The sequence below is a fragment of the Artemia franciscana genome, chromosome 2 (assembly GCF_032884065.1).
Source record: "Artemia franciscana chromosome 2, ASM3288406v1, whole genome shotgun sequence".
NCBI classification, from domain to species: Eukaryota; Metazoa; Arthropoda; class Branchiopoda; order Anostraca; family Artemiidae; genus Artemia; species Artemia franciscana.
Window position 1 is genome coordinate 59,390,738 of NC_088864.1, and position 27,292 is coordinate 59,418,029.

The 27,292-nt window shown below is 36.6% G+C and overlaps 1 protein-coding gene across 1 annotated transcript in view; it reads left to right on the forward strand.

The window, feature by feature from the left end:
• The first annotated feature begins 10,237 nt into the window (after positions 1-10,237).
• LOC136043858 (magnesium transporter NIPA2-like) overlaps positions 10,238-27,292 on the forward strand; it is a 74,819-nt gene continuing 57,764 nt past the window's right edge. Inside the window, exon 1 of the mRNA XM_065728807.1 lies at positions 10,238-10,421. Coding sequence (XP_065584879.1) covers positions 10,283-10,421 — 139 coding nt within the window. The 5' untranslated portion in view covers positions 10,238-10,282. The remainder of the gene's footprint in view (positions 10,422-27,292) is intronic.

Consider the following 27,292-nt stretch of genomic DNA (forward strand, 5'->3'; position numbering starts at 1 on the left):
AAAATAACAATAAAACGTAAATTAAGTTAAATAGAAAATGTTCCTTATAGTAAAATAACCAAAAAATCAAGCTAAGAAATCATTCGGACGCTGCACTCAGTTTTAAACCAAATACAAATTCGAAGCAAGAATCGGGAACTCAGTTTAAAGTAAGGATCAAAAATTCCTAATTCGCGAGTAGTGACGGTATTGTTGAGTCAATGAGAAAGAGGGGCGGTATACTATGGAAGCTACCAACCCCTCAAAACTTTATTAAGAAACATGGGTCTTACACAATACTATAGTACATTTGTTTGTGATGCAATGATACAGTACATTTGATTTTTAAGCAATAGGGGAATGTTTGCTTACTTATGCAAATGTTTTTCTCAAGATCTATTTGGTTGTCACGTCTTAACACTTATTTGACTTCAGAGATCGCAGAGAAGCCGCGGTTGTAGAAAGATTTGATCTGTACCAATATTAACATGTGAAGATGACATAATCTCACGTCACTTGTTTTGATTCCAGTGGACCTTTATGATCCAGCAAAAACAGGCTTTGAAGCCAACGACATTTGAGTTGTTAAATCTCACGACCCACTTACCTCAGTATTAGACAAGAGCTCAGTTTGTCAACATCGAGGATACTATTCTTGGCATATTCTTTAGTAATGGATGCTTTTACTTTATTGGATGTTGAAGACACTATCAATGGTAAAATGAAGCGTAGTGTGCCTAACGTAGAAGTAAAAATGACAAGGGGTTATAATATAACTTTAGAATAGGACGAGAAGTTTGCAAGATATGTAACACCATTGAGCACATTCGAGTTGGAAGAACAGTTATTTTTTTTGGCAAAAGTGAATATAATACATATACAAAGATTACAAGAAGATTAAATGCATTAGTCAAATATATTTAAGACAATGATCTGAATCAATGTATGAAAAAGGAAAGATTTTATTACTTTTGTTGGATATTTTTACTAATGAGAAACAATATTCATTCTTTGTTAGTCTATAATCGGCAGTTCAAATGATTGAATCTGTGAAACAAAAAATCATACGGAATCTAGTGACTTTGAAAAATCTCTTGATGCAAGATTATAATTTTCAAGAGTTATGTCTTCAAAGTAGAATATTTTCTCACAGAATGCTCAATGATATAAAAAAAAATGATTCGCAGTCTAAGGACTACTGTATGAAACTTTTGCTTCGTGGGCCCGATACATTTACTAAATTTATTGACATATTCACTGAAGCAAAACAAAATAATATTGTGGATTTGCTTTTGAGCACTGCCTGGAAACTCGCTACAGACGACCATTTTGCATAGACACAACCAATACATCCAATAAATTTTGCGACGTCACTCGATTACTCTTCCTCGTAGAAAACATTCATTTCATTGATCGTAAGTCAAATTATTGATCGCAAGTCCTTTATGAAGTGTGACAGTCAACACTGAAAGAGTTTTACACATTATTTTTCCATGCATTAAGCAGCTGGATATCCTGTGAAAATTACAATATTTTTGATTACTTTAACGAGAAGTTTAGATGGTTAAATCCATTTAAATTGCCTAGAGGCTATACAGTGTAAATTCAAAACCATACTCCCTGACTTGAGGATGTTTGCGACTCTCACACTAGAAGTTTCTTCTGTTCAAATTGTCACTCTGATGAATGTGATCAATGGGAAAAATAATTACCCTGGTATGATTGGGAGAAATCCTAAAAGTGATTTCAGGTTATTTTTAAGAGACTGGTATCGTCTTTGTTTTAAATTGTTTTGGGAGGAAAAACCTGCTCTATGCTTCAATATTTGAAACGATAAAAGAGTGTGTTTCTTATTACATCGGTGTGAATATACTCGCTACTATGATTATTAACTTACTGACGTTTATTTGGCTGTTACAGGAAGTTATTCTACATTTGAGAATATTGTATGTGACATTGCTTCAACTAAGGAAATTGAAACATGTTTATTTTATCGTATGGATAAAACAGTATTATTGACTTAACACGGTGACACAATAAAAATAAAGTTACATTGTATGGTAGAAAGTATAACCCTTACTTTGTATTTCAAGATGAGTACAAGTTGAATTCTAATTAGCCGCCAACACTTATCATTACCAATGGTTACCTGCACGTGGAAGAAAAAGCCTAAACAATGAAGGCTCTTTTGTGCATACCGGTTTTGTTAATAAACAGATTCACAGACATTTTTTAGCATTTTACTTTCAGGGCTCTGAAATTTATATTTTACAGATTTTCAACTAGATAGTCGTTCAATCGAGGATCTTCTGTGTAGATGCTAAGAAACTCACTGCAAGTATGTCCACGACATCGATTTTATTTTTCGATATGTCCACGACTGATTTTATTTTTCGATGTTTAGATTGAAATGGTGGGATCTTCACTATTTTGCTTCATCCCCGTGCTAAATTCACCCTCACTTTCCAGCTCTATCAATGTTTCAATATCCTCATGGAGGTTTTAGGAACCTTGAGATGGTAGTAATATAGGTATGTGAACCTAAAAAAATAATAAGAGCTTATTAGCCCATAGAAAACTTTTTGATTTCATCCTGAAAAAGAATTCATATTAGGCTGAAAAAAAATTTATTATTAGCCCGAAAATTTCCTGAAAGGCCAAAGTGACCATCCGCATATGGTAAGGGTCTTCTACCAGCTTAAGTTTTAAAACCTTTTTTAAGCGCAATATGGGACTGTCCCCAGAAACCATCTCTACGGATTGGTACCCATGATACCAACACTACATCAAGTGACGTTGTAATGCAAAATGGTCGTCTGTAGCGAATTTTTAGGCAGCGCTCAAAAGCAAATCCACAATATCATTGTGTTTTGCTTCAATGAAAATGTCAATAAATTTAGTAAATGTATCTGGCCCACGAAGTAAAAGTTTCATAAATTAGTCCTTAGACTGTGAATCATTTTTCTTTATATCATTGAGTATTCTTTGAGAAAATATTCTCCTTTGAAGACATAACTCTTGAAAATTATAATCTTGAATCAAGAGTATTTTCAAAGTCACTAGATTTCGTTTGATTTTTTGTTTCACAGATTGAGTCATTTTAACTGCTGATTATAAACTAACAAGGAATTAATGTTCTTTCTCGCTAGTAAAACTATCTAACAAAAGAAATAAAATCACTCCCTTTTCATATATTGATTCTGATCATTGTCTTAAATATATTTCACTATTGCATTTAATCGTCTTGTCGAAGAACAATCACAAATACGTGTTTATTTATTTTTTTCTAGGGGTGGTTGCATCAGCCCAGTGGTCCTAAAATATCATGAGAGGGCTCATTCGAACAAAAATTAAAAGTTCTAGTGCTTTTTTAGGTGACCCAAAATTGGAGAGCAACTAGGCCCCCTCCCTCGCCCTTTTTACTCAAAGTCATCCGATCAAAATTTTGAGATAGCCATTTTGCTCAGAATAGTCTTAAGGCCTAATAACTCCGCCTTTGAAGATATCTTGACCCTCCCACAGCCCCTAGGGAAATGTCTTTAAGCTACAATATTTGCCCATTGTTTACGTATTGTATTTGTTATTGGGTAGTATGCATACATTTTTGGGTGGATGGGATGGAATTATGAGCCGGTTGAATTTTTCCATGGGATAAGTTATATAATTTTAAATGAAAATCACACTATCAGATTCAGTGCATCAGAAAAACCCATTTTAGTGGTTTTCAAGCTCAAATCTGCAAAAATGGGAAGTATTGTAATTCTTTGCCAGAAGAAAGATCACAAATGCATGTTTATTTGTTGTTGTTTTTCCCCAGGTGTAATTATATCGACCCTGCGGTCATAGAGCCAACAGAAATGAAAAGTTCTAGTGTGCTTTTTAAGTGGTACAAAATTGAAGGGCATCTAGACCCCCTCCCACGCCACTTTTTATCCCCAATTCGTCTGATCGAAATTTTGAAAAAAAATTCATAGTTAAACAAGAGCTAAGAGCTCATATGGCACTTGTGACGAGGCGAGAAGAGCTAAGAGCCAAGAGATCATATGGTATGAGCCCTAACAAAATTCTATGAATCAATACATTGATTTAAAAAGAAAAATAAGAGGCTTAATGCCGGTCAAGATTTAAAATAAGAGCTCTGAGTCACAAAGTCCTTCTAAATATCAAAATTCATTAAGATCCGATCACCCACTCGTAAGTTATAAATACCTAATTTTTCTAATTTTTCCTCTCCCTTTTGCCCCCCAGATGGTCGAATCTGGGAAAACGACTTTATCAAGTCAAATTGTGCAGCTCCCTGACACGCCTGCCAATTTTCATCGCCCTAGCACGTCCAGAAGCACCGAACTCGCAAATCACTGAACCCCTCCCCCCAACTCCCCCAAAGAGAGTGAATCCAGTACGATTCTGTCAATCACGTATCAAGGACATTTGTTTATTCTATCCACCAAGCTTCATCCCGATTCCTACACTCCAAGTGTTTTTCCAAGATTTCCCCCTCCAAATCCCCCCAATGTCAAAAGATCTGGTCGGGATTTGAAATAAGAGCTCTGAGACATGAATTCCTTCTAAAAATCAAATTTCATTACGATCCAATCATCCATTCGTAAGATATAAATACCCCAATTTTCATGTTTTCCAAGAATTTCGGTTTCCCCCTCCAACTCCCCCGAATGTCACAGGATCTGGTCAGAATTTGAAATTAGAACTTTAAAGCACAAGATCCTTCTAAATATCAAATTTCATTAAGATCTGGTCACCCTTTCGTAAGTTACAAATACCTCAATTTTCAAATTTACCCCCCCTCCCCCCAATTCCACCAAAGAAAGCAGATCCGGTCCAGTTATGTCAGTCACGTATCTTAGACAGGTTTCTATTCTTCCCATCCAGTTTCATCCTGATCTCACCGCTTTAAGTATTTTCTAAGATTTCCGGTCCCCCCAACTGCCCCCCCCCCAATTACGCTTGATCCGGTTGAGATTTAAAATAAGATATCGGAGTTACGAGGTCCTTCTAAATATGAAGTTTCATGAAGATCCGATCACTCCTTCGTAAGTTAAAAATACGTCATTTTTCTTATTTTTCAGAATTACCCCCCCCCCACAATTGAGCGGATCCGTTCCAATTATTTAAATCACGTATGCAAGACTTCTGCTTATTTTTCCAATCAAGTTTCATCCCAACCCCCCAATCTGAGCGTTTTCCATCATTATAGGTTTCCCCATCCCAAACTTCCCCCAATGTCACCAGATCCGGTCAGGATTTAAAATAAGAGCTTTGAGACACGATATCCTTCTAAATATCAAATTTCATGGTGATCCAATCACCCGTTCGTAAGTTAAAAATACCTCATTTTTTCTAATTTTTCAGAATTAACCCCCCCCCCAACTGCCCCAAAGAGAGCGGATCCGTTCTGGTTATGTCAATCAAGTATCTAGGACTCGTGTTTTTTTCCCCACCAAGTTTCATCCCGATCCCTCCACTCTAAGTGTTTTCCAAGTTTTAGGTTTCCCCCTCCCAACTCCCCCCCCCCAATGTCACCATATCCAGTCGGGTTTAAAATTAGAGCTCTGAGACACGATATCCTTCCAAACATCAAATTTCATTAAGATCCAATCACCCGCTCATAAGTTAAAAATACTTCATTTTTCTATTTTTTTCGAATTAACCGGCCCCACTCCCCCCCCAGATGGTCAAATCGGTACAACGACTATTTCTAATTTAATCTGGTCTGGGCCCTGATACGCTTGCCAAATTTCATCGTCCTAGCATACCTGGAAGTGCCTAAAGTAGCAAAACCGGGACTTTAGGTTTTCCCCCTCCAACTCCCCCCAATGTCATCAGATCCGGTCGGTAAGAGCTCTGAGACACAGTATCATTCCAAACATCAAATTTCATTAAGATCCAATCACCCGCTCATAAGTTAAAGATACTTCATTTTTTCTATTTTTTGCTAATTAACCGGGCCCCCACTCCCCCCCCCCCCGATGGTCAAATCGGGAAAACAACCATTTTTAATTTAATCTGGTCTGGTCCCTGATACGCTTGCCAAATTTCATCGTCCTAGCTTACCTGGAAGTGCCTAAAGTAGCAAAACCGGGACCGACAGACAGACCGACAGACAGACAGACCGACAGAATTGGCGATTGCTGTATGTCACTTGGTTAATACCAAGTGCCATAAAAACCCAACAGCTATGTCTTGGGAGATAAAATTACCCTCTACAGCGCATGGGGAAAGGTTTTGAAAGTTCTAAAATTTGCCCATTGTTTACGTATAGTATTTGTTATTGGGAAGTATGCACACATTTTTCGTGTGGGGAGGGGTGGACGAACTTTCTGCTGGGAGGATTTTGCAAAAGGTGAATATACTATGAAGAGGGAAGTTTCCATGGGATGAACTTCTCAGGGGAAATTTCACACTTGGGGAATTTTACCCGAATTCCTATAAGAAATTTCCTTATATGTCTTGTCAAGGCGATGGATGACACAGACATACAAAAATACAAAGTTTTGAACAAGACGGAGCAAAAGAAATAGAGAAAAAACAGAAAACAAACAAATGACATCAATATAAAAAAGAGGCAGAGACTACTGAAATAGTACAGGATACCATTCATGGGCAGTCATATTCACTTTTTTATTGTGTTTAGCTATTGCTCTAGCTACTGAAAAGTTCATGGTCAGCAATTTTAAACTTACGGACGATTTTTGAGTTGCTTTGCCCGGGTTGACGGTGGAGTAAAATTTTTTGCGAAACGGAAGAAAATTGAGCGTATTTTATTTGGTCAGTAATAGTTAACAGTTTCCAAAAGGGTGAAATATAAAGAATGTAAGTGGTAGCTATTGCATTGAAAAGGCTAGCTAACAAATGCCGGTTGAATCTGAACTTGCAGGAAATTAATGACTCATAAGGTGCAAAAATGTCATTGGTTAGATGTTCAATAAGGAGATACCAGGTGTGGCGTACGGATGAGCCTGTGGGGAGACTAAGATAGACAAGGTGATCGACAGGATGAAAAAAAGAATTCCCTAGTTTGACTGAATTTATTAGATTGCTCTTCCAGTTAAAAACGACTATTTCTGACTTAGAAGAATTGAAATGTAGACCTAGCTTAAGGTATTCTGCTCCGAGAATAGCGAAAATATCACTGACTAATGAGGAGGGACATAGATCATGAGCGTCAATGACGTAGTTATTAAATAGACCAGGTGAAAAACTGCTCCTTGGTATACACCCTTTAAAACCGGAATGAGCTTTGTTCGAGCAACTGGAGGCATATCCCTATAAGGCGGTAATTTTAGTCGAATACACAGTCAAGAATACATGTCACGAAGTGTGAAAATATCTGCAGGGCTTATCCCTCACTTGGCAGCTTTCCGAAGCATTGCGGGGTGTATAAACGAGTTAAAGGGACGTTTGACGTCATGACTAGCAAGAGCACGACATTTCCCCGCAGATTCTGCATCAATTAGAGCGTTTGCCACGACTGTTAGTGCATCTGCACATCCTGTTCCTCCTTTGAACTCGAAGTAATGCGGTGGGGCATAAATCATCTTTTCAAGATCGTCTCTGAAGAGAAGTTCAAAAAGCTTACAGAGAGATATCGAAACAGAAATTGGTCGAAAAGAGGAACATTGAGGCTCTACCTTCCTTTTTTTAAGAATGGGTGTGAGATTTTTTAAAACCTAATAGGAAGCTTGCATTGAGTAAAAATCATTTGCATTAAAAGTGTGATGCATATGCTTTAGATGCATAGCCCTTACATAATCAATACCACTAGATTATTGTTGCTTTAGTTCATAAATAGATTTTTCAACAGACTTAGTAGTAACTACAAAATGGGTATGCTGGGAAACAGCCAACATTTCTTCGGGCTTTGCTTCAAAAAGTTGCTCAAGCTCCAGATCTGATGAAGAAAATTTGAATTCATATTATGAATATCATTCTCAATCTGAAATATCAGAAACATAAGCAGAGAAAGCATCAACCCGTGTTTGTGAAACCATTCTGAAGAGATAATTCCGGTCTAACCTTGCCTTAGCAGAATTAATATTCATGAGATTTTTCCTATGAAATGCGAGACCTATGAAAATATTCTTTTTGTATGTACGTACAGATGATTTAGGAAACCAGTTTTCGGACGACCACAGTCTTTCCATAATGAAAACCAAAATTTTGTGCGGTGGCAGGAGGAAACAAGTTCAGGATTTGAAGACCAACCGGGAACAATACCCTCACGAACTCTACAAAGAGGAACTGCTTGATCTTCCGCAAAACGAAGTGCATTACAAATTTCCGCAGAATAAACATCCAAACATGGCTGTATCTCAATGTCAGGAAGGTGATGTGATTTAAGTAAGTGGTGGAAGGGAATACGAATCTTGTCCAGAATAAAATCCGAGGAAAGCATGAATAATTCCGAATTAATTTTTAACCCATTGCGAACAAATTAAGAGCCTCGGATATTACTATGGATGCGTTGAGGAGCCAACTTTTTTATCTGAAAAGCAGAAGCTATTAAAAGATGAGATCTGAAAGCTGGAATTTGCACAGAACTTTCACCCGGTTAATAACAAGATCAGAGGAAGCTGTAAAATGATCCAGGTTCGATGTATGGGAGGATGTATGCATATAAGTAAAAACAGATTCTTTATCAACAACATAAAAAAAAATCACCAATAAGGTCATTAATCAGACTAGTCCTCATAAATAGTTTGGAGGCTACTTCACTTAAATCAAAATTGAAATCCCCTATAATTTCAAATTGAAGCCCTAAACGCTTTAGATTTTCTAAACAGGATCCTTGTTTTTTACACGACAGGGCAAATAGACGCTCAGATTCATCATTGGTGTAATTTGTTGGTAAATAAACATTAATAAAGACATAACTCAGAACTCTAATGGCTAAATGATGATCACTTGTCTCAAATAGACTAGACATAAGTGACGATGACACAGAAATCCCTAAGCATCCGGAGGACCTTCCTCTGGTTTTAAGTCTTTTTGTGGGAACGTAGTAAGACGTTGCACCATCCAATTTCATTAGATTTGTACTATGCTTTGTCAAAAAATAATCTTGTATGTTCATAACTTCATACTTCACAAGTATTGTTTTCAGCACTGGTAGTTTATTCGCGAAAGACCCATTTATATTCCAAGATAGGAAATTAATCACAGGATTCATTGGCTCACGGTTTTGCAGCTTTTAGGGCAGTTAATGCTGTAGCTTGTATGGCCTGGAGCTTTACAACTTACACAAAAACGACTCTTCTTACACGGGGATTCAGATTTTGACTTATGGTCACTAGCTCCGAATTTTGAGCATAGGGTAGTGCTTGTGCAGTTTGTTGCGAGGTGACCAGTCATATGGCAGTTAAAGCATCGACAAGGCAAAAACACAAACTCCTGGGTGGGAAGTCGCTCATAGCCAATTTTCACTGATTCTTGAAGGAACTGATATTAGCCTTCTCTTGATTTGAAGTAGACTTTGAGTGTGCGTGACACATAAGACTTAGCTGTTTTGATGCATTTTGGGATTAATATCGTCAGTGACGCGTCGACTAGTTCGTCCGGTACTTGTTTGAAAACAGCTGAAAAAGCGCTCTTTAAGTGTAACATTTAGAGTTGGGTCAGAACGCTTTGCCTTTTTGACGATAGGACTAGCAACTTCTTTAGACGAGACGACAAGTTTCCATTCATCCTTGCCTCGTGTCTAACTCCATCAATTAGAGATTGGCTTAAAAAGTTCAAAAAAGGGTTCTAAACTAATTTGGTTTCTCTTTCACACTGTTCAAATGCTTTCACAAATAAACCTGCCTCACTTTTTTTCTCTTTTTTCCCTCTCTCCTTTCTTATTTTCTCTTGTTTTCTCCTTTCCTTCTTTTCATTCTCTCTTTACGTTCAATTTAAGTTCTCAGAACATCAAACAAGTGGAACCAAGTATGTGGATGTTGACACCTTGATAAACCGTCACACGATTTTTAATTAAAACGGATATTTTGCCAAATATTGGGGGGATCTAGCAAGTGGGATTAAAATTCATACCTCAGACGGTCAGGTATGTGAAAATGAAAATAACCCGATTAGTTTAGATGTTGAGACCTTATTTCATTCCTAGTTAGATGCTACTCTGTGCATATACTAAAATATTATTCGAAGCCCCGTTATATATATAGGAAGTTCGTTATCTTCTCTTTGTCCTTGGGAAAATGATGCTCTTCGTGTGGACACAAAAAGACTAAAGCCGGCAGTGTCACATTTAAAACTAGCAAAAATTCAAACTTTAAACTCGTGCCTTAAAATGGAAAAGGCTACCACTTCAATCTTTGACACGCCGATTCCTGAAGAAGAGCTGCACGCCAAATACAAAAGGCAGAATAATGGAAATATGGAAGTTTATTATGGATTACTTTTGGCTGTTCTATCTTGTATATTTATAGGTATGGTTGACCTTCTTAATTGAGATGGATTCATTAATTAGACTAGCCTAGAATCATGTCACATAACTGAGCAGAACCAAAGGACAAATAAGTTTTATCAAAATTTTAAGAATAGATTCAGACAACTGAAAACTTATCATCACCTAAAGAAGTGCAAAATAGTGTGATCATGCCCATATGAGAGGGGAGTTCCAGGGAATACCCCAGTAGGCTAATCAGACAGTGCCTAGTATTGACCAGATTTTGTATGGTATTTTTAACTTCCTCCAGAAGAAAAGACATTATGATAAATCTTTCAATTCACAGATTATTGAAATTGATATTGACTCCCCTCTTGCTGTTCAGCCTAAGGGACATTGTATGGCAAATCAATTCTCCCTTCTTTAATAGATATTTAGAGGAAATCTTCTTTCATGAAACTGTAATTCAAATGTCCTTTAATCTTCCAATTCTTGTCAGAAACTGTGTGACAAGACAAGCCTAACTATCATACAATTTTTGGTAGGCTATATTTCTTGTTTATTGACTTTTGGCTATCTCACAAAGGGGTTAGGTTAGGAAAATGAAACTTTCAGGGATGAGTCTATAGACTAAAGAATGTCCCAGGAAGGTATTTTGAAGTACCCACCTCCACTCCTTCTCCCTCTAGAGGGACCTGAAATTTGCCTAAATGACAGGTCTATACCTATTGAATTTTTGACAAAACAACATTTTATGGTAAAATTCTAGTTGATTGACTTCTTCCTATCTCAGAAAGGGGTTAGGTTAGGAAAATGAAACTTTCAGGGATTGGTCTACAGGCTAAAGTATGTCCCAGGAAGGTATTTTGAAGTACCTACCTCCATTACTTCTCCCTCTAGAGTGTCCTGACTTTTGATGACCTTCAAAAATATGTGTGTTATAAAAGTGAAACCTTGCAAAATAGATCTTCTGCTTGAATGAAGTACAACAAAATTATTTTCAGGCTCACAACTTTGCTCAATCCCAATTTATAAGGTTTTAAAGATATGCAAATGCATCTCCTAAAAAAAAAAAAAAAACACTTAATATGGCTCAGAATTCTACTCAAATAACAGGAATTGCATTTTTAGAACTAAAGGCAGAGAAAAGGTAACTGGTAACTGAAAATTAAGGTAAAATGTTGTAAAAATTATGGCCTTTTATTTGAATAAGTGCTAGAAACCCAGGTCACCTAGAATAGAAAGGTGAGTTAGAATGTTACATCCTTCCTCCTTTCCAAACTAGATGACTGGTACAAAACTTTCATAAAATTTGACCATTTACATTAAAATAACTAAACAAGGGTTCTTCCATATGACACTACACTTATAAGTTTACTACTTATTCACAACTTATTTTTCACTTACTACACATAGTTTATAGAATTTCTCACATGTCAAGTCTCTGTATTGGCTTTACAAGCGGGCCACTACAGGTTATGTATGGAGAGTTTTAGGGTTCTTCTTGGGGTGGGCAAATGGTGCTTGGTGCTGGAAGGAGTGTGCAGAGCGCTGAGCTACATTTGAAATTTACAGGTTTGGGAAGGGTCTCTATCAGTGTTACAGGTGGGACAGGGGCTATTGATGATGGGCTTATAGGCGCTGGTGAAGTTTTGGCTTCAGGGCGGTCCTCCTCATGGTCTGCAAGGTCTGGTGATTGTGGTTGCTGGTTCAGTGTTTTTATGTGTTGCCTGTTGCATCAGTTAGTTCCTCCATTTGTTGTCTCAATTATGTACAATCTTGGGTTTACATCTACTCTTTCAACAATTCCAGCTTGACAAAGTTTCCCACAAATTTGAACTTGGACTGGTTGACCAATTTGCAAAGGTTTTAGTTCCTTTGACTGTCTGTCATGATATTTGCTTTGGCATGCCTGTTGTTTTATCTGGTTCTGTTGAAATCATTTATGGTGAATGGTTTTTGGTGTGAGAAGTTGTTTAGTGCAGGGAACAACTGACCTTAGGTTTCTGCTCATCAACAGTTGTGCTGGGGATGCTAGACCATCAACTGGGGTGTTTCTGTACTCCAGCAATGCTAAGTTAAAGTCATGTCCTGCAATATCTGTTTTGATAGGCATATCTTTGGCTGTTTACACTGTTCTTTCTCCTAGTCTGTTTGACTGAGGGAAGTTTGGGGATGATGTGGTTTGAGAGATTTCCCAATTATCAATGAACTTCTGGAATAGCATGGATGTGAACTGGTGGTCATTGTTGGTTATGAAGGTATGAGGGATTCCATAGCATGCAAAATGCTTCTTAAGACAGGATATTATGTGATGTGAGTTTGCTTTTTCCCCCAATAAGTTGATTTCAAAAAAGCAACTGTAATAGTCAACAGTAATGATATAGTATTGTCTGCTCTTGTAGAATAGCTTGCACCCCACCTTCTCCCATGGTAGATGAGGTATGCTGTGTGGCATTAAGGGCTCTTTTTGGTTGGAATTTTGGCTAATGGAGCATGCATGGCAGTGTTTGATGAGTTCTTCAATATCTTTCATCATTCCAGGCCAAAAAACGATTATGCAGGCTTGTTGCTTGGTTTTTCAATACCTAAATGTGATGAATGGATGCAGCTAAGAATGTCTTTCTGCAAATTTCTTGGAATGACCAAGCGATCTCCTTTCATTATGATCTTGTCTACAACTGTTAGTTCATGCCTGATGTTACTGAATGGGGTGAGCATTGGAGGGAGGTTTCTTCTGCAGGATGGCCAACCTTTTTGGATTGTTTGTGCAAGCTCAGCTAACTGGGGTTGGATTTTGTCTTCTGTTTCAGTCTCTTGAGTCTGGCATTGCTGATTGGTAGAAGACATGATGGAGTGAATGTATAATTCTATTTCTTTTTCCATTTGCTTATCTTCTTTGGGAAGGTTTAGCCATGACAGGGCATCAGCAACGGGAATTTCCCTGCCAGGGCAAAATGCTATTATGAGATTGTATGGTTGAATCCTTAAAAGCATCCTCTGCAGTCTTGGTGATGACTTTGATATTGGGTGATTTAGGACTACTTGTAGGGGTTTGTGGTCAGAGATGACCATGAATTTTTGCTGTAGAGATACTAGTGGAAATGTATACAGCTGAAAAGGATAGCATAAAGTTTCTTCTCTATTTGTGAGTAGTTCTGCTTGGTGGAGTTTAGTGAGCATGATGCAAAGGAGATCCCCATAAGGCTCCATTGCCGGGAAAGAACAGGGGAGAAAAAATACCAACAACAAAAAATATAAACAAAAAACAAAATTGAGTCGCCCACCTTAGTAATCTCCAAAAAATGACAAGCTAGGCAGGGGGTAGCACATGATTTCACCAACTCAATTAAATATCCAACTCAATCCAGAGACATCAACTCCAAAGGAAACTGGAATAAAAAATAAAGAGACAAAAAAAAAAAAACAAACAAAATTATTTACTAGCTAGAAAATCTTGAACATAATTTTTGAACATACCAAACGAGTGGCAGCTTCGTACAAACTCCTGGAGTGTGTTCCAGATCCTGTTGCAAGCTGTCAGAGGGTTGAAGTCAGACCTCACTGATGGTGTGTGAAGAACCAGTAAATTGTTGGAAGTGCGGAAATGATAAGTCAATTGATCAGAATAAAAAGATATATTATTACATAGGACAGCAAGAAGATGGCCGTGCAACTATAAAAAAACGAAAGAAGAACAAGAAAGAAAATAGAGAGATTTCAAATCAAGCAAGGGTTTAAGTGAAAATCGGTTTGTTTCCTGAATAAGAGTCCTTGCTTTATCATAAAGTTTTGAAAGTGGCTTCAGAGACAAGGGAAAAGTTGACATCCAAATACCAGAACAATATGAAACATAAGACTGAACTAGGCTGCAGAACAAGAGTCAAAGAATCGATCCTGGAAATATATATTTGAGCTTTCTAAGGATTCCAAGACTCCTGGAGACTTTCATTTTAATCAGGTCAATATGATGCTTGAACAAAAGATTTTCGTCAAGCAAGATGCCTAGGAATCGAACGTAACGATCCTTAGATCTACTTAGAGAACCTCTTGATACATTTATTTCATTTAAATCAGGGCAAGCCTTTGAGACTCTGGAGAAAATGAGAAAACATGACTTTTCGACATTTAAGGCAAGATAATTTACATCAAACCACTGGATAACTCTTTCAAAAAGGGCTATCATCTTTGAACGAAGATCAGACTCAGTTCTACCAGTTGTGCCAAGAGTACTGTCATCAGCAAAAACAATAATGGTATCCGGTAAGGATAAACTCTTGTCACAGCTAGTGAGGAATACTGGTTGACAAAGACGACAGCAAATGGTAGGTTTTAAATTTTTGACCGCATTAATAAGGTCATTGACGAAGATTAAAAAGAGTATTGGACCAATTACAGGTCCTTGTGGAACGCCAAACTCTATTCCAGAAGGATTAGAGAAGTCCAGATGAACCGAGATGACTTGACCAGATAAATATGATAGAAACCATGAATAAGCATTCCCTCTTATACCAATATTGGACATTTTCAGAAGAAGAATCTTGTGTGTTAATGAGTCAAACGCTTTTCGAACATCAAAAAAAAAGAGCAGCAGGTATCAAACCAGAGTCAAGAGCTGAATTTAAATAATTCAAGAGAGTTGCACATGCATGCTCAGTTGAATGTTTTTCGTCCTAAAACCAAACTGAAAATCATGAAAAAAGTGTTTAGAATTAAGAAAATCAAGAAGTTGAGAAAGCATAGCTTTTTCAAAAATTTTACTAAACACTGATAAAAGAGATATGGGATGATAATTTGCAGGATCATTCCTTGATCCACCTTTAAAAAGGATGATAACACGAGCACGCTTTTGAGCGCTTGGGAAGACACCATTTTCAAAAGAAAGAATGACAAGTCTCGTGAGGGCACACACAATAACAGGAAGAATGAACTTGACAACCTTAGTTGGAATATGGTCTGGGCCAGAAGATGAAGAACCCCTCAAACAATTGACAATTCTGGCTATTTCAGCTTCAGAGACAGGTTCCAATGCCATTGATTTAGGACAAGGTGGTCCTAGATAAGACCTAAAATCAGGTAGAGAAGAAGAAGGACTTACAGAAGAGGCTGTAGTTTTGCTGATATTAGCAAAATAGGAAGTAATCGTATCTTGAACTTTTAGCTCACCCTCTACATTTTTCTGTCAATCACAACACTTGAAGGGACAGAAGGAGGCAGAAAAGATGGCCTGATAACAGAATTGATTACTTGCAATGTCTTCCTAATGTGTTTACTGCATGCAGAGAATTTTCTATGATGAAATAACGATTTAGCCCTTTGGCAAAGCAAATTGTAAACTCTTCTATAAGCTTTGAAAAGTTGAAGCTGAGAATCTCGCGAAAATGGCTTAGACACCTGTAAGCCTTCCAAAGATAATTTTTCTTCCTCCAACTTTTAAGGAGTCCAGGGGCCATCCAAGGATTCAAAGGGGTTGTTCTTTTCGATGCTGGATTCGACTGGGGTGCATCACATGTATCAAAGATAACTTCTTTCAAAGAATCATAAAACGAATTAAACAAAGAATCTACGACATTCAAAGAATTCAACATTGCCTGCAGTTGGATTAAAGAATGCTAATGAGCTGCAAATGGATTCTTTGATATTAGTGAATGATGTATCATGCTGTTGTTACCACTTAAATTGTCGCCGTTTTACTAGGTCACGGAGTGGCTGATTTATTGATGATAGATTGGGGATATACCTTGCAAGGTAATTCACCATTCCTAATATTGTCTGGAGTTCATCTTTTGTATTAGGGGTTCGCATTTCACGCAGCGCTCGGACCTTTTGTGGGTCTGGGTGGATTCCATTTTCAGATATCACATGCCCAAAATACAGTATGCTATTGCACTGGAATACGCATTTTTGGAGGTTTAGTTTGACTCCTTTTTCACGGGCCCTTATGAGAGCTCTGCAAACATTTGCATCATGTTCCTCAGTGGTTTTTCCTGAGATGATAATATCGTCAACAATAACAGAGAAGCCTTGGATGCCTTAAAATGCTTCTTCCATGCAGCGTTGGAATTCGTCCTGAGCTGAAATCAGTCCAAATGGCATTCTTTTGAACTTATAGCAGCCATATGGTGTGTTGAAGGTTGTCAGCTGAGATGATTCTTCGTCTAGGACCAGGGACCAATAACCATGATGAGTGTCTAGTTTTGTGAAGAACTTTGGCCCAGCGTGTCTAAGTATTGCTTCATTGAATGTTGGCATGGGATGATGTGGTCTTTTGATAGCCTTGTTCAGGTCATGTGGGTCAATGCAAACTCGGAGACTTTTGTCAGGCTTTTCAATTACAACCACGGCGTTTACCCAATCTGTGGGCTGGAGTACCTTTTCGATTACTCCAAGCTCTTACATCTTATTGATTTCCTTTTTGAATTTATCTTGGAGGGAAATTGGGAAGCGTCTAGCTGGTACAGCTTTGGGTTCAGCTCCTTCTCTATATGTGATGTGGCATTCTCCTGTGAGCTGTCTGATACCATGGAATATGTCTTGGAATTCTTCTGTGAACAGGTCTGGTTTCAGGACTTTTGAATTTTCTACTGTCAGGATTAGCCTGATGAGTTTAAGCTTGTGACTGGATTCAAAGCCAAGGATTGGTATGGGGGCATCTCTTACTATGAAGAAGGGTTGTATTTCGCTGCATCCGTTAGTGTATGCGCATTTAAGGTTACATAAACCAAGTGTGGGATTTTCTGACCTCCAAAACTGGTAAGTATTTGTAGGGTCTTGTTAATTCTTGGTCTTGGTTTGAGAGTATTTCTTTCAAGTATGATATTAGCTTGAGCACCAGTATCTATTTTGAAGATGATATTGATTTGTTTGTTCATCAAGAGCTTTACATATGGCTGATCATCACCTTTGTCCTTGTTTATAATATCAATAAATAGCTCATCACTACTGTCATTCCTGTGATCGTGATTTTGTTGTTGTTGGTTTATAAAGTTTACTGATTTTTTAGTGCTTTTGCAAACCTTTGCAAAATGATTTGGTTTTTCACAGTTGCTGCATATTTTTCCTTTAGCTGGGCATTTGTGGGAGGCTGAATAATCTCCACCACAGTAATAGCATTGTCTACTTGATGTGGAATAGTTTATTTTCTTTGATTTTTTAACAAAGTCGATCTCCTGCTTCATGTATGTTTCTTGATATGGTTGGCTTCCACTTGGATTGGGTTGTGACATTGTTTTGAGCTGCACCTGGGTTTCTGTTTCTACATGCGTTCGAGCAATGGTAACTGCTTGTGACAAGGTAAGGTTGGACCCTACTTGGAGGAGCTTCTTTCTAACCTTTGCTGATGAAATTCCACATACGAATCTGTCTCTTATCATTTCCTCCATAATAGCTGTCATTGTATATGCACATTCACGAACCAGAATCTTCAAATTGGTTATATATTGCTCAACTGATTCGTTATCTCGCTGGTCACGTTTATGAAAAAGGTACCTTGAGAAGACAGTGTTGCTTTTTGGGTTGAAGTATTCACTGAATTTGTTTATTTATGATTGAATTTTATCTTGCTCTTCTGTTGTGAATGTAAAAGTACTGAAGACGTCTCTTCCTTTATCTCCAAGCCAAATTAGTAAGATGGCGCACTGGACTTTTTCAGTTTTTTCACTCAGGGGGCCTTCAAACATTAGAGTTGCATGGTTTTTAAATCTTGTCCATGTTTCTTTAAGATTGTCGCTTGTCCAGTCCATTGTTGGGTAAGGAACACTGATTTCCATTCTTCTTTACGAGGCTTCTGACACCATGTAAAAATTATGGCCTTTTATTTGAATAAGTGCTAGAAACCCAAGGTCACCTAGAATAGAAAGGTGAGTTAGAATGTTACAATGTTGTTTTGTCAGAATTGTAGGCAAAATTTCAGGGCTCTCTAGAGGGAGAAGGAGTAGAGGTGGGTACTTTAAGATACCTTCCTGGGATATGCTTTAGCCTGTAGACCCATCCCTGAAAGTCTCATTTTTCTAACCTAACCCCTTTCTGAGATAGCAAGAAGTCACTCAACTAGAATTTTTCCCATTTTACCTTAATTTTCAGTTACCAGTCGCTTTTTCTACCTTTAGTTCTGAAATTGCAATTCCTGTTATTTGAGTAGAATTCTGAGCCATATTTATTTTATTATTACAAATAGCAGTAAGCATCAATGCTTGTTGCAAAAACACAAAATCATAATACTAATCTAAAGTAAATTGGCAACAACAAACTAAACAGCAAAAACTTCTAAATAACACAAAACTACACAACAAAAGCATCTAAATAAAAAGGCGTATTTACTAATGCACTCTTAAAACTTCAAACACTCTCTGCTTCAACAACCTCCAAAGGCAAACCATTCTATGTTCCAGCAACTCTACTAACAAAAGATAATTGACCAATTTTTTCAGTGGTTTTGGGGGATATAATTTATAATCATGCTGATGAGTAGTGATAATGGCTAAATTTAAAAAATAAATTTGGATCAACATCATTCACTCCTTTAATTATACAAAACACATTTACAAGGTCACTGCAATATCTACAAAACTTCAACAACGGGAGTTGAAGCCTAGAAAGTCTCTGCAGATAGGAAAGGCGCTGAAGGTATAGGACCAATCTAGTGGCCCTTCTCTGAACCTTTTCTATCCTGTGCTCATCTGTTAGACTTAATGGAAACCAAACAGAAGTATTATACTCAAGAAGAGGGTGGACCATTGATTTATATAGTAGTAAGAAATTACAAAGATTAAACCTACTAAAGCTTCTATTTATAGATGATAAACAATAATTTGCATTCTTTACAATTTCTGAAACATGATTATCAAGTTTCAATTGGGTATCAAAGTAAATGCCAAGGTCACACACTATTTTGTTAGAAGGGATTTGTATGCCAGACAGCTGGTAAGTATGCACAGGTGGGAGTTTACGAGCATAGTGTAGAACAACACACTTAGAAGGGTTTATGAACATGGAATTAGATTTGCACCAATAGGTTAGAGAGTCAAGATCCTCCTGTAAAAGTTGCACATCATTTTGGTCTTGTACTGGTAGATTAAGTTTTATATCATCTGCGAACATCTTGACAGTAGAATGCTGAACAGAGGAAGGCAAATCATTAATAAATAAACAAAATAAAATTGGACCCAGGCAGCTGCCCTGGGGGACTCCACTTAACACATCAATTGAGGATGACATAGCTTCACCAACAACAACCTGCTGAGTTCTTCCATTTAGATAATCAGCAATAAATGCAATTGTTTTTTACCCAATTTATAAGCTGCACATTTTTTAAGAAGGATGGGTATTGAAACTTTGTCAAATGCCTTTGAGAAGTCGATGTAAATGCAGTCAAAGGGTATAGCTAAATCGGCAAAACGTTGAAAATCCAAAACAACCTCAAGAAGCTGAGTATTACAAGACCTATTTTTTCGAAAACCATGCTGAACAGGATTCCAAAGATGATTTCAATCAAAATACTTTTGAATGCATGAAACAATCAACTTTTCCTTGACTTGGCAAAAAATAGACGTAATTGAAATCAGCTGATAGTTTTTAAAATCCGACTTGGAGCCACTTTTGTGAAGTGGCTTTACCAAGGCCTTCTTCCCCCCTGAAGAACACAGTCAATGCACCAAAGATAAGTTAAATATATAAGTAAGTGGTTCTGCAATTTCATGAGCAATTTGTCTTATCATTATGTTTGGGAAACCGTCTATATCTGATGCTTTAGACGTATCCAATTTTATAAGAATAGTATAAACTTCAGTCAGTGAGAAATCCAAATCATCAAATGGAACAAGAATGTCTGACGATGCAATCAACTCTACTTGAGATGCAAAATTAGCTTCATTTGAATGAATTGGCTGTGTTTTAAAAAAAACTGAAGAAAAAATTTGATTAAAAATAAGAGCCTTCTCAGAATCACTTTCAATCTTTTGGTGTGTATCCTAATGTGTGAAGTAGATGTATATGGTGCAAGGTTAAGCTTATTCCTATTTACATATTCAAAAATATTTTAGGTGATGTGGTGCTTGAGTGAATAATACGCGACTCAAGGTCTTCATGATTAGTCCTAAGAAGCTGAATGACCTTGTTTCTCGCTAGTGAGTACGCAGGTCATTCAACTGGATCCTCTTGCAACTGAGTATCCAAATGCCCTTGTCTGACTACTTTAATATGTCTTGACTCAATGTACGACCGCCAAAGACTATTTTTTTCACGTATTGCTTGGAGTATGTGTCTTGGAAGTTTAGGATTATTTCTATGACTGGAAAAATTCTTCACCAAAGGAACAAATTTATCCATACATTCCCTTAACACTTTTTTTTTTTACAAAATTAAACGCGGTGTACAGAGAAACATGATTATTTTTTAGTTCATACATGATATTAATAGACAAAATAAATTGTCGTATTGATTCATAATTGGCTTTAGCATAATCATGCCAATAAAACTCAAAACCTCTCTGCTGAGCATCAATATTCATGTAAATATCTAACACAACGAGATCACTTTTATCTAAAGGCGGACGAAAATCTATACTCAAAATATCATCAATTGACTTGGTAATAACCAGGTCTAAAGTTGATGGAATAGCATCATTCCTGGCTTGAATTGGCCTATCAATATGTTGGTATAAGTACAGATCATCCAATCTATCTAAAAATTGCTGCTCATATGATGAAGTGGACTGACTCGTACTATGCACACTCCAATCTATCAAAGGTAAATTGAAGTCACTCATTGATATGTTCAATTCTTCTCAATTTCTCTTTGGTAACAAGATGTGGGGGCTTTAGTTTTACATAATTTTGCTCAGTTGCATACTGTTTTTTTACCCTATATAAACTGGGTAAAAATCTAGAGCAGAGGTTATTGAGAAGGAAACATGTTAAGAAAACAATCCTTACTTCATAATATATGGAATGTTTATAACTATTACGTTTTGACTACAGCTCCATTATACTTTACCCCAAAAACCCCTGATGTGGAAACATATAGCCAAATCGTATATTTCTCATTCGTTTTGCTGGTGCATCTCTCTTCTTTCAATCAATGTATCCAAATAATTTGATATAGGCCTATATATATATATATATATATATATATCATGAAAAGAGAAATCACCAATGCTACAGCACAAACACAAAAAAAAAAAAAAAAAAAAAAAAAAAAAAAAAAAAAAAAAAAAAAAAAAAAAAAAAAAAAAAAAAAAAAAAAAAAAAAAAAAAAAACACAGAAGGAGAAAAGGAAGACTGTTTTCCTAAATTAGTGATTAATATAGACCAGCACTTGAATGAGGCCTTAACCCTACTCATCCATACAATCACATAGGTCAAACAGTATAGCCACACACAATCAACCATAAACAATAATCCATGGACAGGCAGTCATGTAGTCAATAAGTATAAGTCGTCATTTACCGAACAATAGAAAAAATAATATAGACAAATAATTCAGAGGCAACACCCAACATAAGGGCTCATCAGGAGCCCTTATGTATATGTATATATATATATATATATATATATATATATATATATATATATATATATATATATATATATATATATATATATGAATGAATTTATTTAGTGATTCAACTTACAAAAAGTATTTCACTTTCTATTCTAAAGCTAAACACTATGGACAAAAAGAAAAAGAAAAAAAAAAAAAAAAAAATTAGCCTTACGGCATTTCACGACTAACAAAGAGACAAAACTAAACATCTAAAATAAACTACAAAACACATAATTTTGTACATACAATCTAACTAAACAAGAGAAAACAAAAACAAAAAGACAAACTAAATAATACACAATGAATTCCGTTATCAGACATAAAAAAAAAAATCCACATATTTTTTTAAAAAAATAAGATTATAACCCCAAATCCAAACGTTTAGTTTTTCTTATGTATTTCAGTAAAATATTTCTAACATTCCTAAATTTAAAAATCAAATCAAGATTAAACGGAAAAGGAACATTGATACTATTAAGGTGAAATATTAATTCTAAACGTTCACGAGCATAAATAGGGCACTCAAAAAGAAAATGGGAACAAGTTTCATTTACACCGCAAAGGCACAACTCCGTATCAATTTTGTTTATTCGGTGAAGAAAGAAATTTAGCCTGCAATGACCCGTAATAATCTGCGTTAGATGGTAGGAGGGCTGAACTTTGCAAACAGCTAATAAATCTTCTGTTGAAGCAAAAAAGCGAATTGACCAAGAACTAACTTTATTCTTAAATTCTTCATACCATCGTCCGTAAAGTATATTTTTCAATGCCTTTCTATTAATATGAAAGGTTGAAGTATGGATTTCTCGTACTGTCGAAAGGCCTAAGATATCTACTAATGATTCATCAGTGAAAGTACTATGATTGGATGAGCGTTTAGAAAGGGGGAATTCAGGAGAAGTGAAATTTGGCCAGTGACTTGGACGGCCTTTTTTCGCATAGCGCAATGTCGCTAGCTCAGTCGCTCGGAAAGAAATTGGCAGTACCCCAGCAATGGCCGTAATTACGTCATTTTGGGCAGAACGGAAAGATTTTGAGATTATTATCATTGAAGTTCTTTGAGCAGACTGTAGCATTTGTAAAATATTTTTCTTTCTAAGAGCTGAAAACCAAACTGATACCCCATACAAAATTGTACTTTCTATAACTGATTTATATAATTTTCTTAAAGCTTGTGGTTTGAGACCCCATGTCATCTTCGCTGCACAAAGGAGTCTCGTCGAATACTGCTTTGCAGCAGTAACTCGGGAAGAGACATGATCAGTCCATAAAAGTTTCCTATCTAAAATAATTCCTAAGTAACGGACTTTTTGTTGTATATTAATTTTTTCTCCTCCAAAAAAAAGATTTACAACAGGAACTTTGTGTTTGTTTGTGAACAATACAGCTTCTGTTTTACGTTGGTCGAAAGTAAGTTTGTTTTCTGCAGCCCACACTTCAAACTTCTGAAATATTTTTTCCGCCAAATTTTCTAAAAACAGAATATTTTTACCTGTTAAAATTACAGTGACATCGTCAGCATATGCCTGAATCGTACAATTTTCACCAAAATCCATTTCTAAAAGGTCATTTATGTTGATTAACCATAAAAAAGGAGACAAAATTGATCCTTGCGGACAAGACTTTTCCAACTTCCGGGATACATCTTTTCCATATGATACCGTCCTATCTGATAAAAAACTTTTCACTAATCTTAACAATTGAGTTGGGCATTTCTTATCCTTGAGCTTTTTTAAAATACCTGGATGCCATGCATTGTCGAATGCTCCTTTAATGTCAAAAAAAAGGCAAAGTGTGAATTTCTTTTCCTCTTTATTTTTCTCAATAACGCTTACCATATTGTCAACTGCATCTATTGTACTTTTACCCTTGCAAAACCCAAATTGTCTTTTAGAAACCCAACAATTATCCAAACTAAGTTTATCTAATCTATTCATAATAATCCGTTCAAAAATTTTTCCGATGTTTGACAACAAGCTAATCGGGCGATAAGAACCGGGGTTACCATCATTAGTTTTCCCTTTTTTAAGAATTACTATAATATTTGCTTGTTTCCAAAGGACAGGAAAATATGATGTCTTTAGGCAACTATTAAAAAGCTTCAACAAAGTAGGTGATAAAACATTAATATTTTTCTTTATAGTAAAATTCATTATACCATCAGGTCCCGGAGCCTTCATGGGTTTGATCGACTTAATAACATCCTGTAAAATTTCCATGGTAATAGGTTCCATTTTATCCTGATTTTCACTAGAGATATTTTCTGTTTCATTTCTTATCAACTTTTGAGCAACACTGTCATTAGAATTATCATCTGACGAAAACCATTTACCTAGAAGTTGTTCTCCAGCCTCTTTAGGTGAATCTGTCATCGACCCATCTTGTTTTAAAATATGAACTGGGAGAGTTGCAGAGCCTTTTAACTTGCAAATTTTATTTATAGTGTTCCAAGGGTCCAAACTAGCTTTTTCTTCGCAAAACTTTTTCCAATCTTCCTTTTTCGCTGCCAAAATTTTCGTTTTATAATCTAGATGTGTTTGATTCTTTATTTGCTCGCTTTCAACGGTACCAAGTCTCTTATAGACCCTTTGAGCATGTCTGTACTTCTTTCTTAAATCTGTCAAATCTTGGTTCCACCACCTTGCATATTTGCTTTGTTTGTGACTATTTTTAAGAGGGGTCGATTCCTTAGTTGCTTTTTGCATTAAATTCTTAATTTCATTAGCAGCACAATCAATTTCCTCCACCGAGGACATAGGTAGAGAATAAATGTCATCGATTCCACGTAATAAAGTAGCACTAAAAGTATCCCATTTAGTTTTCTTATAAATGTATCTTGGCTCTTCAGTCTCAAATATGGGAAAATTAAACTCCAAAGTAAATAAAATATACGAGTGATCCGAAAGAGAAGGGTATTCATCAAGAACTTTCCAACACCTTACACTTTGAACAAGATTAGTACCTACAGCAGTAACGTCTGGGCTAGTTGTATTGCGTAGCCCATACGTTGTCTCACTAGGATCATTCACTACTAACAATGATTTACTAGCAAAAAAATCTTCAAGCTCCTTGCCTTTCTTGTCAGTTTGACTGTTACTCAGCCACAAAGGGCTTTTAGCGTTAAAATCCCCCCCAACAACGTAATTAGCAAAATGTCTGACCTTGTCTAAACAACTGATATTATCTGTCAATCGCTGCACCGAAGGAGGACAATATACCGAACAGAATGTCAAAGTTCTACTGTTCAAATAAACTGAAACTGTCACACATTCATTAGACGAGAGGTTATGGTGTACGTCAGCTTTTATACTATTTTTCACTAATACGGCAGCACAAAAAAATTTCTTATCTGTGTCAATTTTAGAGAAACACTTGTAACTATATGGAACACATGATATTTTACAGAATTTATTTACATACGGTTCTTGCAACAGAACTATATCCGGTTTCAGTTCTTCTATTGTTTTTTGCAACTGTAGGGCTGCTGAATAAGAATGTTGCAAATTAATTTGAAGCACTGTTAAGTTATTCTTATCAATATTCACATCTCGAGATTGAGTCAATTAAACTGGATATTATTCTTTAAACGAGCAGTTAACTTCTTTGCAACCGGGCATTTGCTTAACTCATAGGCAGCATGCCCATCTGACTTAAGTTTGTTTTTTTCGCAAGCCCGGCAATTTGGGCGGGACGAAAAGGACTTGTCGCAATTTTTATAAGTGTGCGGGCCCATGCACCATGAGCATACTTCGTCCGCTCTACAATCTGTCTTCCGATGACCGTATAAGCAACATTTGCTACATCTTATCAAGTGTACATAGTCGTCGCAAGAGGCAAGGATAAAACCGATCCGTAAGCCTCTTTGGGACAGTATAAATTGGCGGATCTTTGGACTCACTTCCACAACAACTTTCCTTTTCGACGCGTTTTCAAGAATGGTGATGATCCTGAAGCTTTCCCCTTCGTTGGCCATCCGCTGAATTTCTGGGTTACACTGCAGCAGGTATTTTTCACTTTCGTCTTTGACCTGAGGGGAGGGAGCCCCATTGACTAACATTCTTGGAAAGTGCTTTTTCACCTCTTTCGGTTTGTACTTCGTGTCCGACACTTTCTCTGTCAGTACTGACATGGCTGCCTCTAGCTCCCTTTTCGACCCCAATTCCAAGATGACTCTACCTTCCTTCGCCGGAACAACTTTCTTCACGGAAAAATCGGAATTTTCTCCTTTGACAACTCTGCTGATTGATTCCGTAACTTGCATGGCTTCGTCAAAATTCATACGGTTTCTTTTTTCCACAGATACAGGCTCCAGAATCACAGAGAATGTTTCAGGACCCTTGAGCGCTTGGGCATAAGACGCCTGCTGGGGTGCGGGTACATAAATCTGTCCATTTTTTTGCGATTTTATCCGCTCAAGCTCTTTCTGGAGATTCACAACTTCATTCAGACGGGAATTTTCGATTCGGAGGAGTTCAATGTTCTCTTCGATTGTTCGTTGGTGAAGATATTGGATTCTGCTGCATATTTGGGAGGCATTAAATTTGCCACCGGGGACTTTGAATGACCCTATTACGTCCTTCAACATATCCAGCAGCACTGCAACACTTTTTTCATTCATGACAGTAAGAGACTCCAACGATTCGTGATCAGACGTCTCTAGGGACGATTTTACTTTGGACATCTTCGAGTAACAAACTAGGTATCCCGATCACGGTATCCCGTTCACGGTTCAGCGTCTAAATGAACGCCATCTATAATAACTGAAATTAGTAAGAATCTAATAATGTCAACGCCAAAAAAAATTAGTTAGTTATTTCAAAAGATAGCTTCAAACAAATGCCAACTTTATGGGCAGATCTTAGTAAGGTAGGTTTAACCTAGCCCACTTAAGCATCCACAGATACACTGTATCAGTCAATCCAAGAGAATCATTGTAATCCAAATTTAATAATTTTCTCACTGTTTACATTCAGACAAACTTCATATATATATATATATATATATATATATATATATATATATATATATATATATATATATATATATATATATATATATGTATATATATTTACAGGTACTTTGACACATCCTTCCAAAAAATACATGGTCCCATTAGCCCAACAACAATCCTTGAAAGTTTCAAGCCAAATAGAAAAAAGGGTTTGGTCATAGTTCTAGGTGAACCATTTTTTTTCTTTCTTAATTAGAGTCCCTTATCCCCAAGAAATGTTATCCCCAAGGCCTTCTTGGCCCATAAATTTTAAGTGTAGCCACCAAAAATATGATCGTTTTGAGGTTTCCTTGGAGGAAAGTATGTTTTTCCTCTTTTTCCTTATTCATTCAGGGTCTCTTGGCCCCAAGACTAAACAT